Source organism: Asparagus officinalis, chromosome 6 (genome assembly GCF_001876935.1).
Source record: "Asparagus officinalis chromosome 6, Aspof.V1, whole genome shotgun sequence".
NCBI classification, from domain to species: domain Eukaryota; kingdom Viridiplantae; phylum Streptophyta; class Magnoliopsida; order Asparagales; family Asparagaceae; genus Asparagus; species Asparagus officinalis.
Window position 1 is genome coordinate 8,440,633 of NC_033799.1, and position 19,062 is coordinate 8,459,694.

A 19,062-nucleotide genomic window follows, 5' to 3' on the forward strand; every position below is an offset into this window, starting at 1 on the left:
ACTAACCGTTACTCAAACAACTACTAAAACATTGCAAAACTCTTCCCTAATATTTCATCAAAATTCTATAGAAAATATTCATTTTGCATCCAACATCTCGGGTCGGATCCTGATCGGACCCAAACCCATTTCCTCGTGGATCCGACAAATCCACATCCAATCCCCATCATCAAAAACAATTGACACAGCTCTCCATGACTTTATCTTTCCATTATTTTCCCGTCATCCGTTTTAAACGGCGACAAATTCTCCATCCTCTTCCTCCTGTCTCTCCTCTTCCCCGTGATAATAATAAAAAATATAAAAATAAAATAAAAAAGATGGGTTCTTCGAAAACAGTCAGGAGGCTGGAGGTAACCTCACCGGTCCCCGCCGACATCGACATAGCCAACTCCGTCGAGCCCCTTCACATTTCTCAGATCGCAGAGGATCTCAATCTCAGCTCCAAACATTATGATCTCTATGGAAAGTACAAAGCCAAGGTGATTTGAACGAAACCCATGTTTTATTTTTTGTTTTTTGTTTTTTGTGGGCTTAATGGCGTGGGTGTAAATCTGGGTGTGGTTTTTTTAGGTGCTTTTATCGGCTTTGGATGAGCTTGAAGGGAGTGATAATGGTTATTATGTGGTTGTTGGCGGGATAACTCCGACGCCGCTTGGAGAAGGGAAGAGTACTACTACTGTTGGGTTGTGCCAAGCTTTGGGTGCTTTTCTTGATAGAAAGGTGAAACCTTTGAACTTTGTTTTGTTTTTTGTTGAGCTAAATTATTGAGGTTAGTGGTTTTGTGGAGTACTGTGAATTGGGTATTTGTTGATTGGTTTAATTGGGTTCTTAGTAATAGTATACCCTTTATTGAGAAAATGGAGTTTGTTTATTATTTGAGGATATAATGGAGTGGATGTTTTTGAGATTGGTCTGTTAGAGATTAGGAATGATTTAGATTGTTCTCATTCTCTAATTCTAGGAGCTTTTGAGTGGTTTCTCAAGTAGTAAATGTATTGAACACCTTTCCTCTAGTTACTTTACTAGTGGATAGAGATTCCTTGTTTTTTGACCATGTAATGAAATTGGTAATGTTGTTTGTTTTGTTTGATAATTTGGAGGTTTGTTTAGCTACCTTTGGGCGTTTTGTAATTGCTCTCATGCTCGTGCTCTTGAGAGGGGCATGAATATGGGTAATTTGGGTTTGCTTTGGAGAAGATTTGAAGCTTCCCTTGATAGTTGATATCTTTCAGTTCCTTTCTTTTTCTCTCCCTCAAAAAGTTAATACTTTTTTGTTGCTCATCTTATTCTTTTAAGTAAATGATAATTCCCTATAGAAAATGCTGTCACTTACGTCTGTCTATGTCTTTCTAGTCTAGTGAAGTTTAGGAGTTTTTGTTGGTTCAGTGAGCTTGGGGTAAGGCTCTAACTCGGTTGTAATTGTCTTGTTCAGAGATTCTGGACCACTTTATAGAGGTTTGTCGTCAACTTGACATCAGGACATAAAACTTACTTAAGTTTTTGCATAGCTTTCTTCATTTTTGGATTCTTCCTATAGTTAACTCCATCTAATGGGAGGGGAAAAGAACCTATGTTTATGATGGTGATGATAATCTCTTAGTAGGTTAGCTGAGAGCAATATGAAATGGCTAGGCTTTGAGTGCCTGAGTTGGGTATTCTGCTTGATAAAATTTTGATGCCTTAATCAATGTTATCAAAGGCACATGCCTCATTGAGCCTCATGTGCCCTGCGATGTGGGGGAGTGGCGGAGAGCCCCGCATCTGAGGCAGTAGCAATAGGACACATGGCATAGCCTCGCGCGTGCGCATGTGTGTGTTTCTTTTACATTTAAGTAGGGTATTTATACCCGACAGCTCATTTTCCAAAAAGAAAAATATATATGTATGTATATATATGTAAATGTGTGTGTGTGTATTTCTTTTGCATTTAAATTTGGTCTTTATACCCGATAGCTCATTTTCCAAAAAGAAAAATAAACCCATTAGGCCAGTTTAGTAGCCTGATTGAGGACCCTAACTCGTCCTCATTTACAATTTGATTTTTCTTCCATATTAGTCTTGATTTGACTTTCGATTTGATAGCTTATGTGTGTGTGTACATATATACATACATATATGTGTATATATACATATATACTTACATATATGTATATATACATATATACATGTATGTGTGTATCTTTTGCATTTAAATTGGGTCTTTATACCCAATAGCTCATTTTCCAAAAAGAAAAATAAACCCATTAGGCCAGTTTAGTAGCCTGATTGAGGACCCTAACTCGCCCTCATTTACAATTTGATTTTTCTTCCATATAAGTCTTGATTTGACTTTTGATTTGAAATTTTATGAACTTTACTACTACGTTAGGTGTGTTAGCATTATGAATTAAGACCTTATTTTTTTATTTCGTAGTAGACATTATCTATCTTGCCATAGTTTTTCTGTGAAAATTCATGGACATGTTCTTTCATGTTTGATTATCTATCTTGAAAAATTATATGTGTAGTGTGATCCTAGCTTCACTCGGGTGTGCATTGCATTGTGCTTTGCGCATATGCACATAAAGGGACATTGCAACCCCGCATTCCACATCACACATTGGTAACACTGGCCTTAGTGTTCTTTTCCCCCCTTTAAACCTTTCTTGAAAGGAGTTATAGATTTGATTTGAAATTAAATAAAGTTTTGGAGTTTCAATTACTGAAAGGCACCCATCTTTGAAGTGTTTTTCCAATTCATGAAAGGAATTTGTCTCTTAGAGTCTTAATATTTGGTCAAAGCTCTCTCCATTTCAAAGAGGTCCCTTATGTTATTCGATTAATACATGAGATCTTTACCTTTTCTTAAGATGCTAAGTAGTTTTTTCTCAGTGAAAAATTCATTCAGGCCAAAGCATTAGCCTTTCATATGGATTTAATCGTTTATAAAATTTTGAAACAGTGGTTGCTTGAGATAATTACTACTATTCTGTGTCCAAGGAAGCTAAGCAGAACCTATTATCTTGTCTACAGGTGTAGAACCAATCAGTCACCATGCTTGTATAAATCTACTTTATGTTTTTGTAGACTTTTGTGTAGGGTCCTGATTTTGCTTATGTATACCAAGTGTAAGGATCGTGACCCTTAAGAATAGAGTGCGCTCTTATAAAAATCTGCGGAAGCTTTACACTTAAACACTAGAGGGTGAGTTTGGAAAGTAGATTATAAATTGCAAAGAAAGAATGACAATATCAGAAAATGAACATCACAAACACAAACATGTATACTGATTCCACATCCCCGGTGTACAATCCCCAAGCAAATCCCGCTTGAGAGTTTCCACTATGATTTTAAAACCTTACAAAATCAAAAACAAACCTGACCAATTTGCAAGACCATGCAAATTGCAAACCCAATTGACAAGACCATGCCAATCGTCACACCGATCTCTAGACCAATAGATCAACCCCTCTCATAAACCGAGAGAACCTTTCTTTGAAGCAATGTACAATTCCAATCCTATAAGCCTTGATATAGATGTGAATGTATAACAGTGGCTTATCAATCTTTTTAACTCTCTGAATATTGTCTAAACAAGCTCTAAGAATGATAGGAACAAATACAATATCAGAAACTCTCTTTTATAGAAAAACAGATTGAAAAACTGAAAGTTTAGAGAGTTAATTTGCACAATATGTGAATCTTATAAGTACAAAACTTGGTGCTTATTTTCTGATGTTTAAACCTATTTATAGCCTCTGAAATGACATAATTTTAAACCCAATTAACGTCCACAAAATTAGGGCTGGATTGGTACGTATACCAATTACATTTTCCTAGTACCAAGTACCAACCAATATATAATTGGTAGGAAAAATTCACCATTTCTACCAACTAATAACGTTGGTATACCAACTACTTGATACGGTTGGTACTCGGTTGGTACGGTTGGTATTGGGTTTCTACCAAGATATTTATGGCCCAAAAATTTAAAGGCCCAGCTCAACAACACCATTGCAGAAAATTGAAAAGAGCATAATTCTCCTGCTGCCAAAGACCAAATTACCGAATATGAAGTCATAAATTGAACATGCCAAAGTCCAAACTGCCAAAGTACTAACAAATTCATAAAACAATTGAAAAAACCCATTCACCTGAGCTCTCAGGTCAAGAGTGCATGAGGTAAAATGAGAATAACCTGCAACTAGTATTACCCAATATAATCTCTAGACAATTATTTGATGAGTACACCATTAAAATCCTGATGATAGTAGTGCAACAATAAAATTTCTTTGCACAAGCATGAATCGAGCTAGTATACATTACACAAGAAATCTTCATACACTGACATCAGATATGTTATAGCATCAAAGCCACAAAACAAATTGGACAAGGATGTTACTTTATTTGCATAATAGAGGAAAGAACTTATATATGGTCCAAAAAGATAGGTGACGCCATATTTAATACTAATTCTAATTAGAAGTGCAAACAAGGGCCAAAGTCCAAACTAATAACAAATAACAACACAAATCCAAACTCCAAAACTAATAACAAATAACAACACAAATCCAAACTCCAAAGTCTTATACAAATTCAACCAAATTACCGAATACGAAGTCATAAATTGAACATGCCAAAGTCCAAACTACCAAAGTACTAACAAATTCATGAAACAATTGAAAAAAAGAAATGATAGGTCTAAAAGCGGGACAGGTTGACATGTTGTAGGCAGTGATGGTGCTAGGCCATAAACCCCCAACGCTTGATGCCTAAGCAGTTGTTTGAACAGAGCTATTGCTACTTGGGCCGCCCCTTCCTGCCTCCAAGTTTTGTGTAAAAGCATTCTCTACAACAATAACATAAATACATAATTAAATCCAATAACAGGTTCAACTAAAGCAATAATAACAATAATAATTTGCAGGTACCTCTCTCAAGCTCCTCCAGTTCGTGGTAAATTATCAGATCATCTTCTGTTGGAGGCTCGTAGAGGTTGAAATTTGCAGGTGCACATCTTAACCAATCAGAAGTGCAAACAAGGGCCTCAACTGTCTTTGGTGTCAAAAAAGCTCTGAAAGGATCTACAACTCTTGACCCTAAGCTAAAAGCATTCTCCGAAGCCACAGTGGAGCATGGAACAGCAAGTATGTCTTTTGCTAGCTTGGATAAAATCGGATAAGTTGTTTCTGCTCCCTTTCACCACTTGCTAATATCAAAAGTCTTGCACGTAAGGTTGACATGCCTATCCGTTAAGTACTGATCAACCTCATTCCGAATGCATTGTGATTGCTCTGACATCCTCTCTCTAGCTATCTCCTTACTGACTTCATCAAGGTCCTCGTAAGCAACTCCATCGATCTCTAAATCATCTTCGAGAGGCTGCTCAGCTTGCTCCATGTCCTCACAGCCTTTATACTCTTCATACATCTTCATCAAGATTTTCTTTAAATCATCTTCTATCGACTGGATTGTATTTGGGCTTGCATTAATCTTTTTCATAGTCATTTTAGCCCATTGAAGCTTGTACCTCGGGTCCAACACATTCGCTATCAAAACGATCTTGTTGATAGACTCAAAGCTGCCCCAATACTTGTCAAATTTTATCTTCATTGAGGCTGCAACTTTCTTCATAACAGGATCTTCTGAAATACAAGCTTTGTTGATCTCACATTGCAAGGTGATCATCTCCACAAACAATACATTTGAAGTGATTGATTTCCAAGCACTAAGTCTTAAGATTGCAACATAAAACTTCTTCAAAAACACACAAAATGCTGCTGCATACCTCCAATTTTCAGAAGTTGGAGGCAGTGTTATCGAGGCGCAAGGCGCAATGCGGGGCGCAAAGGTCCCTTACGCGCACCATGCGCAAGGTGCGCACAACAAGACGCGCGCCTCACTAACTGAGACGCATAACTCAAATTAATATTTACCAACATCATAAGACAGAAACATATAAGCAACATATTAGTTACCTACATCCAAAATTATGAGAATATCAACTTAAATCATCAATTATGCTAACTGAATTTTTAAAGTAACAAAAAAGATACAAGAAACATGTATTTAAATCATCAAATTAAGTGATTAACAATTATGAGCATATGTTTATAAATTGTCACATAAAAAGACTAAGAAATATAATTAACAAACATGACTGTTTATAATTTTCTAGTTAGTATTCTTAATTGATATTTGCTACTTAGCTTGAAAAGATGAAGAATGAATGTAACAATTACATATTTACATGTTCATAATTTGCTAGTTAGCATGCTAATTAGAGAAGGAAGTTACAATTAGCAAACAAGTATACTAAATTACTAATTATTGTTTTCTTTTTATAGGTTAAACATGAAAAGATGAAAATAGATTAGCAACTAGTAAGAAAGAGTATATTACATGATATAAATATGTAATTATGTAAATTATTTTAAAAAAATAGAAGAAAGAGTATGTTACATAACACAGGTGCGAGGCGCACGCGAGGCGCGCGCCTCGCTGTGTGCAGCGCCCCGCCTCGCGTGCGGGGCGCATTTCGCCCAGGCTGAAGCGCCCCGCGCCCGGGGCGCGCCCGGGGCGCGCGCCTCAATAACACTGGTTGGAGGTCCAACTTTGTCTGCAAAGTAGCTCTTGAACGCCTCATCCTCTTCACACATTCGGTTAAACATCAACTCATACTTCAATGCAGCTTCAAGCATAAGATATGTGCTGTTCCATCTTGTAATAACATCTAACGGGACATTGGTATTTGCCTTGCACTGTTCCAGAATTGCAAACTCCCTAAACTTGTCAAGTCTTTGCGATGAACTCCTCACATATTTGGCACAATTCCAAATGGCAGCAATCCCACTCTCTTACTCCTTCAAACTGTCCTTCACAATCAAGTTGATAATGTGACAAGCACATCTTAAATGTAGATACTCTCCCTTAAACATTAAGGTCTGGTAACTAGTAAGCCTCCTCTTCATATATTGGACAGCCACGTCATTTGCACTAGCATTGTCTACTGTAATAGTAAACACTTTATTGATCTCCCATTGTCTCAAGCACTGCTCAAGTGTTCTCCCAATGTCCTCACCTTTGTGACTAGTAATATTGCAAAAGTTAATGATCCTTTTGTGTAGCACCCAATCGTGGTCCAAAAAATGCGCAGTCACCACCATGTAATTAATATTTTGAATCGATGTCCAAGTGTCGGTGGTGATAGAGACTCTTGTGTCACTCCTCTTAAGCTGACTCAACAACATAGACTTCTCCAAGTTGAACTTTTCTAGCATGTCCTTAGCAACTTGCTTCCTATCCAGGACTGTCCATTGTGGTTCCAACTCATTGCATAAAGCTCTGAATCCCTCCCTCTCCACAAACCGAAATGGAAGCTCATCCTTGATGATCATCTCAATACACTTATCATCACATCTTTTCTTGTTCCACCTCCGGTATCCAGTGCCTCCACTCACATTATCTCGACTCAGCCTCGTATGAGTGGTATCACTTTCCTTTGCTTATTGATAACAGAGGTGTTTCTCACATCTCTTGCTATGATACAACATGGAGCTAGTCCCATTCTTTTCTGTGAGGCACAACATTCTTTCGTGACAATAGTTGCAGGTGCAATGTTTAGGATCAATTTGACCATCAGGAAGTTTGCACCTGGTAAAGTACTGTCACATCTTGCTTTTGTTTGAGGGATCTTTTCTCTTCCGAGACTGGACTGGCTGCCTTCATGAGTCCCTTCAGTGGATGGAACTGATGGTGCAATTGGTGGCAGAGGTGGCAGATGTGCAGCATGTAAACCGGCAATGGTCTCTGCATTTGCACTGGATGGAACTGATGGTGTTGAGCTTGAATAGCCCACAGTACCACTTTGTGACATAAAAGAATCCATTGCCTACAATGGAACAAGAATAAAACATCAATTACAAAGTTCACAAAACAGAAAACTGATTTCACAAAGTATCAACTGTTCGTTAAATTGCTATAACTATATTAGTTGAAGTGCTATAGCAGAAAACTGATTTCACCCAGTAACAGAAAACTGATTGCAAGCCCAAATACAATCCAGTCGATAGAAGAGGAATGGAATTGCTATAACTATATTCATGTATCAACAGTCTCTAAATCATCTTTTTCACAGCCTATAACTATATTAGTTAAATTGCTATAACTATATTAGTTAAATTGCTATAACAGAAAACTGATTTCACCCAGTAATTTTACCCATTTTTATCACATGTTATCAACCAAAATCAACAAATTTCAGTCTCACGGGAACAAATTCTGATTCATTAGAAACATTACAGATAAACCCTAGAAACACCCAAAAAAAGAGCACGGGGGGCCAGGGAGGTGCTTCAAACATATTTAGCAAAATTCTAGAGAAATTCAAACATATTTAGCAAAAAATTCTCACCTCACCAGCTGAACAGAGACGAGTGAGGAAGCAGAGCACGGGGAGCCAGTGAGGTGCTTCGCTTGAATCGCGGAGTCGATCTCTGCGCCGGTGTATGAATCGTCGGAGTGCGCTTCTGCTGCCGCCGCTTCGAAGAGAAAGAAGAAGAATCTGGGTGAGGGCTGAGGGGTTTTGGCTTTTTTGGGGGGGGGTTAAAAAAAATCGACGGTTGAGATTTATCTTCCCTAAAACTATGGTTGAGATTTAAGGATATATATATATTTTATATATTAAATAATTTAATATAATATAAGTTGATAGGTACGGTATACCACGATAGAAGAAAAATGTGTACCACCTACCGTACCGTATTTTGAAGCTGGTACGGTATACTGTACCGTTTACCATATACCGATTTGATGGTATACCAACGTATTTGGTACGGTTGGTACATGAATTGGTTGGAATGGAATTGTGTACCATTGCCAGCCCTACACAAAACGGCTATAAACAGTCACTTATTTAAAACCTAAAATCTGAAAAAACTGTATCTGTAGTCGACTACAAGTCATAGTAGTCGACTACACTGAGTCTAAACAGACTCTGTGAAGTCAGAAAATTATTTAGTAGTCGACTACAAGGCATAGTAGTCGACTACACTGTAAACTCACAGATTCTGGAATTTTCTTTTTAGTATTTTGACTGTAACTTTCTCATCCGATATCGGAATAAGGTGATTTAAGATTTGTTGGAAAGCTCTTGAAGAGACCTACAACTTTGATCTTTTGAGTTTTTTCAGATTCTAATTGATAAGGGGTATAAATAAAATGTTTTAAGACTCACTCAATATCTATAAACTCTAATGGCTAACATAGGGAATTTCTATTGTTAACCAACACACTAAGCATGTGTTAGTGTGTTCTAACACTATGTGTGTGCATGTGTGTGAGTGATCAAGGCTTGTACAAATTTCTAAGCAAAGAAAATATAAAATTACATTTTGACAATAAAGTATATCTTCTTCTTTGCTTCGTTTTGCCTTGAACTCATCTATGTCTTGAGTATCTCTTTGAATATAATTATTGATATAGCTTTGATACTGTAAAACAAATGTTAACACATAATACACACAACATATAATATTTGTTATCATCAAAATAAACTAATATTGGGTCACGATTCCTAACATTTTGTTCCTCTTTGTATTGATTAATGAGGTTTGGTGGCAAATCATTAGTAAAATTTTGAACAGTGATTTACTTGAGACAATTACTAGTCTTCCGCTTCTGAGGAACATATTATCTTAAGGTGTAGAACCCAATTTGTCACAATACTTGTATAACTTACTGATATCTTTGTAAACTTTTCTTCCTTTGTATATGCAACTCATTTCTGATTTTAGTAGGAAGGGATGATTTGTACTTGTTTTAGGCTTGAAAACATGCCCACCAAAGTTGAAAAATTATGAGCTTAGGGAGAGAAGAGGACAGGGTTGACCTGCATAGTTGACACAGAATCTCATCAGTATATGATTCTATGTAAGTCCAATCTGAAATCTATCACTTGCCTGTTCATTTGTATTTTTAAATAAGCTATGTGGAGGCTAGGAGATTTAAAAGAAATGCGTGATATCTTCATAAACCCTGAGACTTTGAGAAGTTCATGCTACTCCACCTTTTCATACTATCACTGTCCTGTTGTGACAGCGATAACAATGCCTACATCTTTCTTTTCCATCCTAGGTTTGATATTCTTCTGTTAGGTTTTTTTTTTCCGTTGCGATTAAAATGATCCTTTTACTCTGAGTTAGGTAATCTCCCTTTACACACAATTTCTTCAAGGAATATTTAGTTTCATACAATCAAAATTGATGAATTTTCACATATCTTTTGTTAAAAATTTCTGAGACTCCGTTATATTTCAACTTCAGCATAATTAATAAAGGGATTGTAAATTTAAAGCATACTTTGTAAAGATTAGTTCTTATGTAATGTAGGTTCTGCTTATATATCAAATCATGCTTTCTTTAATTTCACTGTAAGCTCTCATCCTTTTATCCCTTCTCAACATTTTAGGTTCCCATCATAATGTTAAGCCACCATTTCACCTATAATGAACTCATCATGCAAGTTTTGAGGCCATAGTAGTATCATAATTATTTTTCACGCTAAATTTATGGTTTCCTTCTTAGTAATTCTTGCACGAAATTTTACGTAGCACTGTCTCCATTGAATGGTTTGCACTGGATCTCAAATTAAGATTGGTTCTTCAGTTCTTCTTAATTTATTAGCCTTTATTTTCTTGTATACAAGACTGTGAGATGCCAACTCAACTTTTTATCCCAACTGATTATAATTATTTGTTTAACTATCAAATCATCTTTGCTCTGTACACTATACTGGTACTTGTAGTATTAAATTTTTGCATTAGCCAGTCTGAAACATTATGCTTAACCCCAGATGTTACACCATGCACGTAGTTCTTTATCGGTTATTTTTCACTCCAAGATAGTTTCTGATATCAAATGTATTATCAAGAATCCAAAATTTTCTGTTTGCTTTAAGAAAATTGAATTTTAAATTTTTTCCTATATAAATTATTTGCATAACCAATTTTTTTCCCTTCTTCTAGGTTGTCACATGCCTTCGTCAACCATCCCAAGGCCCAACTTTTGGCATCAAAGGAGGTGCCGCCGGTGGTGGCTACAGCCAAGTCATTCCTATGGACGAATTCAACCTCCACCTGACCGGCGACATCCACGCTATCACTGCCGCCAACAACCTCCTCGCCGCTGCCATTGACACCCGAATCTTTCACGAAGCCTCCCAATCCGACAAAGCCCTCTTCAATCGTCTTTGCCCTCCAAACAAAGAAGGCAAGCGTAAATTCGCTGATGTCATGCTTCGTCGTTTAAAGAAACTCAGTATCGAAAAAGACAACCCCGATGAACTCACCCCCGATGAGGTTAAAAGATTTGCTAGGCTTGATATTGATCCTGAATCAGTCACTTGGAGGAGAGTCATGGATGTTAATGACCGTTTCTTGAGGAAAATTACAATTGGACAAGGGCCTGATGAGAAGGGAATGACACGAGAGACTGGTTTTGATATCTCAGTTGCTAGTGAGATAATGGCGGTTTTAGCACTTACAACTTCGTTAGCTGATATGAGAGAGAGATTAGGGAAAATGGTTATAGGAAATAGCAAGGCAGGTGAACCGATAACTGCTGATGATCTTGGGATTGGAGGAGCTCTCACTGTTCTTATGAAAGATGCCATAAATCCTACTTTAATGCAAACACTCGAAGGAACTCCTGTGCTTGTGCATGCTGGACCCTTTGCCAATATAGCTCATGGAAATTCTTCGGTAGTGGCGGATAAAATAGCACTTAAATTGGTAGGAAAAGGGGGTTTTGTCGTCACTGAAGCAGGATTTGGTGCAGATATCGGGACTGAGAAATTCATGAACATAAAATGTCGGTATAGTGGATTGGCACCTCAGTGTGCAATCATTGTGGCAACTATACGAGCTCTTAAGATGCACGGAGGTGGACCCGAGGTTGTGGCTGGAAAGCCATTGGATCACGCTTATTTGAATGAGAATGTAGGTCTTGTTGAAGCTGGGTGTGTGAATTTGGCGAGGCATATAGAGAATACAAAGGCTTATGGAGTAAATGTTGTGGTTGCGATCAATAAGTTTGCTACGGACACTGAGGCAGAGATGAATGCTGTGAGGAGTGCAGCGATCAAAGCTGGGGCTTTTGATGCGGTTGTTTGTAGTCATCATGCTCATGGTGGAAAAGGAGCGGTTAGTATAACCATTTATTTTGATAATAATAGTTTAGGTTAATTGCAGGTACACACTCTATACTATAGCACATATTCTTTTTATTAGTACATTCACCCCTGTGCTTGAGAAATATGTATGTATGACCATCACATGATTCTCATGGCAGTATAAAACCTAACAAAAAATCATCACTTTGATGACGGGGTGTACATGCTAATGAAATATAACATAACATGATTGAGAATAACTAAATAGATATACGCCTATACCCCTATAGTCTGACCATCACACTTTTTTTATATAATTGGGGCAGATGAAAGTTGATGTCAGTTGAGGGTTGAGCCTCGTGTTTCAAGTTTTTAGGAAGTTTTATTGTATTTGGAGTAGAAAGTTTGTGTCCTGTTTGTCTGCAGTTAACTTTATCGTTCTTGTTTGCCTTAATATTCAGGTTGATCTTGGGATTGCAGTTCAAAAGGCATGCGAGAGCCAGAAAGACCCCATGAGATTCTTATATCCTTTAGATTCTGGCATTAAGGCAAAGATTGAGGCAATAGCCAAGTCCTATGGCGCAAGTGATGTTGAGTACTCTGAGCAGGTAACTCTACTTTTTTACTCAAATATAAAATTTTTTACAAAATTATTTACGTATATTGTTGAGGATCACAAAGACTGATACTGCTTGCAGCAAAGTTAGGCGACGTTATAGACAATAATATCACTAACTGTTATCTGTAGTACAAGAAACTCGGTTCTACAAGTTATATTACAACTTGACACTTTCAAGTTCCATCTTTTGCAAGCAAAAACTGAAAATAAATAAATATATATATACCAGAAGTTGTTAATGGAAGAACACAGATACTTCTCTAATACTTCTACTTTCTTTTAGTAACACAGAGCTTAGCTTTCTCATCCTTGTGAAAGGTTATTTTGGTCACAAAATGGTTATGAGAAGGTCTTTTGATATATATTTTAATGGAATATTTATGGGCGTTATCAGAAAATCAATATAGAAGATTCGAGATAACAATTTGTAGTAAACCTTTACTGGGTATTTTCATGTCTAAAATATAAAGTTAGTCCCCTGGTAAGCAAAATTTGTCTGAACTCCTGTGTCTGAGTACTGATCGTCTCTGCTATAGCAACGAAATAGCATCAAGTAGCTATTCTCTTCCAGGAAAAAGAAAACACCTTTAATTGAATTAATTCTCCTATTAAATTTTGTAAAGTAGTCAATTTTTGACAAAAGTACCTTGTTGTCTGAGGCTCTACTTATATTACAAATCTTACAATTTCCAGCTTCCTTTCTTCTGGATTCTAACTTTTCAAGTTCTCACATTGTTAACAACTATTAATTGAGAGAAATTTCAGTTTACCAAAATGATCTTAAGCTTTTAAGAGAATATTAAGTTAAACTTCTTGATATTTACAAGTCAAACTTTAGTGAATATCATTAAACAAGAGCCTCGATCTTTCGTATAATCCCTTCTTATCTTTCTTTTAAATTTTATCCATATGATTGTTTCAATTGACAAATCTTGTGCTCTCTTTTCTAAGGCCGAGAAGCAAATTGAGATGTACACGAAGCAAGGATTCTCAAATCTCCCCATCTGCATGGCGAAAACACAGTACTCTTTCTCACATGTTCCTTCGCAAAAGGGAGCTCCCTCTGGATTTGTGCTCCCAATTAGAGATGTTCGTGCAAGTATTGGTGCAGGCTTCATATACCCTCTTGTGGGAACCATGAGCACAATGCCTGGGCTCCCAACGAGGCCTTGTTTCTTTGATATCGATATCGATCTTGCAACTGGGAACGTCATCGGTCTCTCTTAATATGGTTCACTATATTATTTTTTATTTTGAATAAAATATGGTACAATTTTTTTCTAATCCTTCATATAATGTCTGAGAGAGTATTATGAGATTGTACACTATGTTGCAATGAAAATTGGTGATGTTGTTGGCTGTTTGAAAACTTAGCTAAGTGTCTTAAGATACTTTCTTTAAGTGATATTGCTGGTTGATGAGCTTCATGGTGTTTTCAGGTTTAGATGCCGATGATTCCTTGATGAAACCGAGAATCTCTTCGACCAGGTGAATGAACTTCATGGGGTCTGCATTTTCATTTTCATTGGATTTTTTTTCCTTTCTTTTTTGTATTTTGTATTTTTAGGGATCCAGTTGCATCCCTAAAGTAGTGCCCTTGCGATCCTAAGCCATATTTACGCTCCTATTTCTAGAGAGGGATGAAAATAAGCCACCTCTGATAGTTTTAGATTCATCAAGCTTCCCATAAAAATCCAACCTCTTGGAATTAAACCAACAATGTTCTAGTTTCACGTAAGTTTAGGAAAGCATTTCCCTCCGATAAAACAGTAGATATAAAATAAAAGCTAAGCTGACAGCACTGGTAATCTTGCATCCTATTCTGCCAAGAAAAGAATTAGAATCAATTTTCACGGAACACCCCCTGAACTTTGAGAGGGTTTGCACAAAACGCCCTCTCAACTTCTCTATCTAACGGAACCTCGCGAACAATTTTGGTGCGTCTCACAAAACTCAAGTGTCCATGAGATAAAGAAACCATCAATTTGCATTACTTTCTCTACTACACAGTAATGCAAATATTAAAGTGTTCAAGTTATAAGTCCAATTAAAGTTGCAATTGATGGCGACAACTTTCTATTCTTGGATCATGGAAATATATTTTCATCTAAGGATGCCTTTAGTACGCAGAAACTATGGTGCAACTTTTTATCAAGAATTCGTATCTAATATGGCTTGAAATGCTATGCTTAAACATTGGACCATTGATATTGACGTTTTCAGTTTAGTGCAAGTCTTCCTTCTACTTTTTCAGAATTACTTTTACCATTTCATCTTTTTTTTTTCCATTTTAGCGCTAATTTATCACTATTTCTATTGGAATATACTATGGCATAAATGTAAAATCAGGAAGCTCAAAAACTTCATCTAGTTATATATTGTTTTCCTCTTCAGAAATTGATTGACATTTAAATTGATAGGAACTACTCATTTTATCAATCTCTTTCATGAATAGATCGGTGATACAATTTTATAAATCTGTCCTGATTTCGACTTAGAACTGCATTACATCGACTACGTGCTAGGAAGAAATATACAATAATCACAATGAACTAATCAAGTTAAAACATCATAATATTTTTTTTTAGAGAAATTTGTTGGGATTTTAATGAAGATCAGAACGATGCATAACGCGATGGGGAGGGTCTTTTGGCGCACCTAAACTTCAAACAGACATGAATTTGATCCCAAACGTTTTGTTTAGATATTCTACGGTTTCCAGGTATTTAGATTTTGTCTTGTTGACCTTGTGAAAACGGCGAAGGAATTGTGAAAAACGTGAAGAATAACCCAAAACAGACTCCACCACACCCTGGTGTGATGTCTACCATGGGTGTGGTAGAATCTGTCCTGCACCACACCCTCTGCCACACCCACGGTGCAGGGTGTGGCAGAATCTGTCCTGCACCACACCCTCTGCCACACCCATGGTACAGGGTGTGGCAGACTCGTTTTTAGAATCCCAATCAGTTTGGGATTGTGTTTTGCTATAAATAGAGACACGTTTTTTAGGGTTTCCTAGGCTTGGTTTAGGCTTTGATTAAGCATTGATTGGAGGCTATTTGGAGCACAAAAAGAGGTATTTTTGAGCTATTTGTTTAGGGTTTTATTTGGAGAGATTAAGAGCTTTGTGGTGAGATTAGTTTGTTCCTTTGAGCGTATTGTAATCTCAGTTTGTACTCTTTCTCTATTAGTGAAAACCCCATCCCCCCTTGCCCCGTGGACGTAGGCAACTTGCCGAACCACGTTAAAATTGGTGTTTTGTTTGTGCATTGATATTTGGTTCGTTTGGCTTTCTTGGATTGGCGTTTGGTTTGGTTCCTCGACACAGCTTCAGACACAACAAGTGGTATCAGAGCTCGGGCTACGCTTGGGCTATTTGGAGGAGTAGATCGCTTTGGAAGTTCATCTAGGGCTTCGTTTGGTGATAAAGGTGGGATCTTTTTGGTAAAAATCTCGTCTTTTTCAGTTTGGATCTATTTCTCGTTTGTTTCCGCATTGGTTTGGTGGTGCCTTGAGGATTATGGCCGAGAAAGAAGGAGTTGTGGGCAGTACTTCCGGCGTGAAGACCGTCCAAAGCTTGAATATCCACTCGATGAAGATTGACGTGGAAAAGTTCAATGGCACAAACAATTTTGGACTTTGGCGATGCGAAGTCATGGATGCGCTCAACGCGCAAAATTTGGAAGATACGTTGGAGTTGGACGGGAAACCGGACAACATTGATGAGAAGGTTTGGAAAAAGATGAATCGAACGGCGTGTGGTGTGATTAGGTCTTGTCTCACTCAAGATCTAAAGTATGATGTGATCAATGAGACTTCTGCAAAGAAGATTTGGGAGATCCTTGAGAGCAAGTATTTGACCAAGAGTGTGGAGAATCGCTTGCATTTGAAGAGGAGGCTTTACCGCTTCCAGTTGAAGAAAGGAACCTCCATTGGTGATCACATGAACCACTACACGAAGCTTCTTGCGGATTTGACGAATGTAGATGTGGTGATTGAAGATGAGGACAAGGCGTTGTTGTTGTTGAGTTCCTTGCCCGACGAGGAATATGAGACCTTCGTTCTTACTCTTATTAATGGGAAGGCATCTCTTTCGTATAGTGAGGTCACCGCTGCACTTGTGAATTATCAGCTTCGAAAGAAGGATAAGGAGACTTCGATTGAGCCGGTAGCAGGGGCGTTGGTCGCAAGAGCAAAGGGTCCAAACCGTAGTGGGAGGTCACAGTCTAGAGGGGCACATCTTGGAGTTCGTAAGAATCAGTGTGCCTTTTGCAAAGAGGATGGACATTGGAAAGTCGAATGCCCAAAGTTAGTTGATCGAGTCGGAAAGAATAAAGGAAAAGCTATTCAAGCTTCAGAGGCGAATGTTGTCAAGGCCAGTGGCAATGATTCAGATTCGAATTCTTCGGGCTACTCATTATCTGCATTGCCGTCAGTTTGTGTTGTCTACTCTACAGAGTGGATGTTGGATTCGGGGGCTACATACCATATTTGCCCTAGGAGGGATTGGTTCTCCAGCTTTCAGGAGTTGGAAAGAGGGGATTTCGTGCTCATGGGGAATGATCACAAATGCTCTATTGGTGGTATTGGTACTGTTCGGATCAGGATGAGTGACGGGGTGATTCGGGAGTTGGTTGGAGTGAGGTTCGTTCCTCAGTTGAAGAAGAACATCATTTCACTTGGAGCTTTGGAGGCAGCTGGCTATAGGGTGACCTTGGCGGATGCACGCTTGAAGGTTACATTTGGGTCCATGATTGTGATGAAGGGCGTCAGAAGAAGAAATTTGTATTATTTGCACGGAAGCACGGTGATTGATAGGGAAATGACGACTTCATCAGATTCGGCTAGACTGTGGCATTGTTTGGTGCTGGGGTATATGATTGGTAATACCGTGCATTGGTTGTTGAGGAGTGCTATGACCTGCAGATTGAAGTCCTGTGAGCACATTAGGATGAGCGAGACCGTGGTGGAGTTTGGCACTTCTATCCATCGAGCGAGGGGTCTTTTTGGAGGTGTTCAGTCAGGCATTTGGGGGCCTTCCAAGGAGGCATCATTGGGGATTATCTCTTTTTCACCCCCTGCCTTTGCGGGTAGGATCATAGTTGTTCCAGATGAGCTTTGAAGGTGTTTCGTCGCCGTACAAGACGAACGAAGTGGCATATGTAGACTAGAGTCGTCATACAATTTCTGCATTACGTCATCTAGACAATGCGAGTACTCTAAATCATGGTTTATTATTTCATCGGCAAGCTGCCAGTTACAACTTTCGTCCGATGATTTATCACCATCAAGATCGATTACAAGAGGTTCAATGTCATTTAGTACGAGACCTTCACTATAATCGAGTCCGGCTTCGGTATCAGCTTCTTCTCCGCTGTCCGTGCCATGGGCCGATGGTTCAGTATCGGACTCAGCACCATAAAGAAGGGAGTCAGTAAAGTAATTTTCTAACCCCTTGAATGGTTGCTTATCCGCGACCACCGTCTTGACCTCCTCATTAGTGTCGACATACTTCAAACACTGATGGAGGGTGGAGGGAACTATAAGATTACCGTGGATCTATGGGCGACCCAACAGTAAGTTGTAAGAAGTCTCCGCATCGATCACATAGCAGGTGACTTCAGACTTCAGATCTCCGAGTTGACACTTCACCCGGATTTTTCCCAACGGTCGTGACCCGCTTGTGTTGAAACCATAAATAACCGTTCCTGTGGAGGCTAACTTGCTGGCGGGAATTCCGAGGTGGTACATCAACCGAAGTGGCATGATGCTAACGGCAGAACCCGGATCGACTTGGATCCGGTTGACCATGCTCGAGCCAATATATCCGGTGAAATATAGAGGCCTATCATGTTTTGAATTCCTGATTTGCATATCTTCTTTTGTGAAAGCGATGCAAGGGAATCTCGTGGCTGCCAGATTGTAATGCTGCACTGACGACTCTGGCTCTTCAGGAGTTGGCTTGATCTGAGTGAGGAATACTTCGGAATCAGCCAAAGCTTCTTGTAAAGCTTCTCTGGTTTCTTTCGAGAGGCGCAACAACTCATATAGCGTAATTCTTGCTGGGATATTAGCCAGCTGAGCCATAACGTCGAAACGATATGGTGCGTTCGAGCTTTCCGGTTTGTCTCGTCCAATCGGTCGACTAAAACGAGACTGCTTCGGAATTTGAACCTCTCTGTGTTGAGGTTCTTTTTCTTTTTGCTTAACAACTTTCTGAGGTTTTTCAGCTGCTACTGGTGGAGTTATGGCTACCCCCAGCTCCGTAAGAGTTTTGGCATTTGGATCTG

The 19,062-nt window shown here is 38.5% G+C and overlaps 1 protein-coding gene across 1 annotated transcript; it reads left to right on the forward strand.

The window, feature by feature from the left end:
* Positions 203-14,142, forward strand: LOC109844310 (formate--tetrahydrofolate ligase). Its single transcript, XM_020413298.1, has 5 exons — positions 203-482; positions 574-723; positions 11,006-12,181; positions 12,612-12,758; positions 13,721-14,142. Exons 1-5 carry the CDS (start codon positions 321-323, stop codon positions 13,994-13,996), a joined length of 1,911 nt encoding a protein of 636 aa, XP_020268887.1. The 5' UTR covers positions 203-320; the 3' UTR covers positions 13,997-14,142.

Coding starts and splice junctions, on each gene's coding strand:
- LOC109844310 (XM_020413298.1), top strand. CDS start 321: ATGGGTTCTTCGAAAACAGTCAGGAGGCTGGAGGTAACCTCACCGGTC. Junction 724..11,005: donor GTGCTTTTCTTGATAGAAAG/GTGAAACCTTTG, acceptor CCCTTCTTCTAG/GTTGTCACATGCCTTCGTCA. Junction 12,759..13,720: donor ATGTTGAGTACTCTGAGCAG/GTAACTCTACTT, acceptor CTCTTTTCTAAG/GCCGAGAAGCAAATTGAGAT.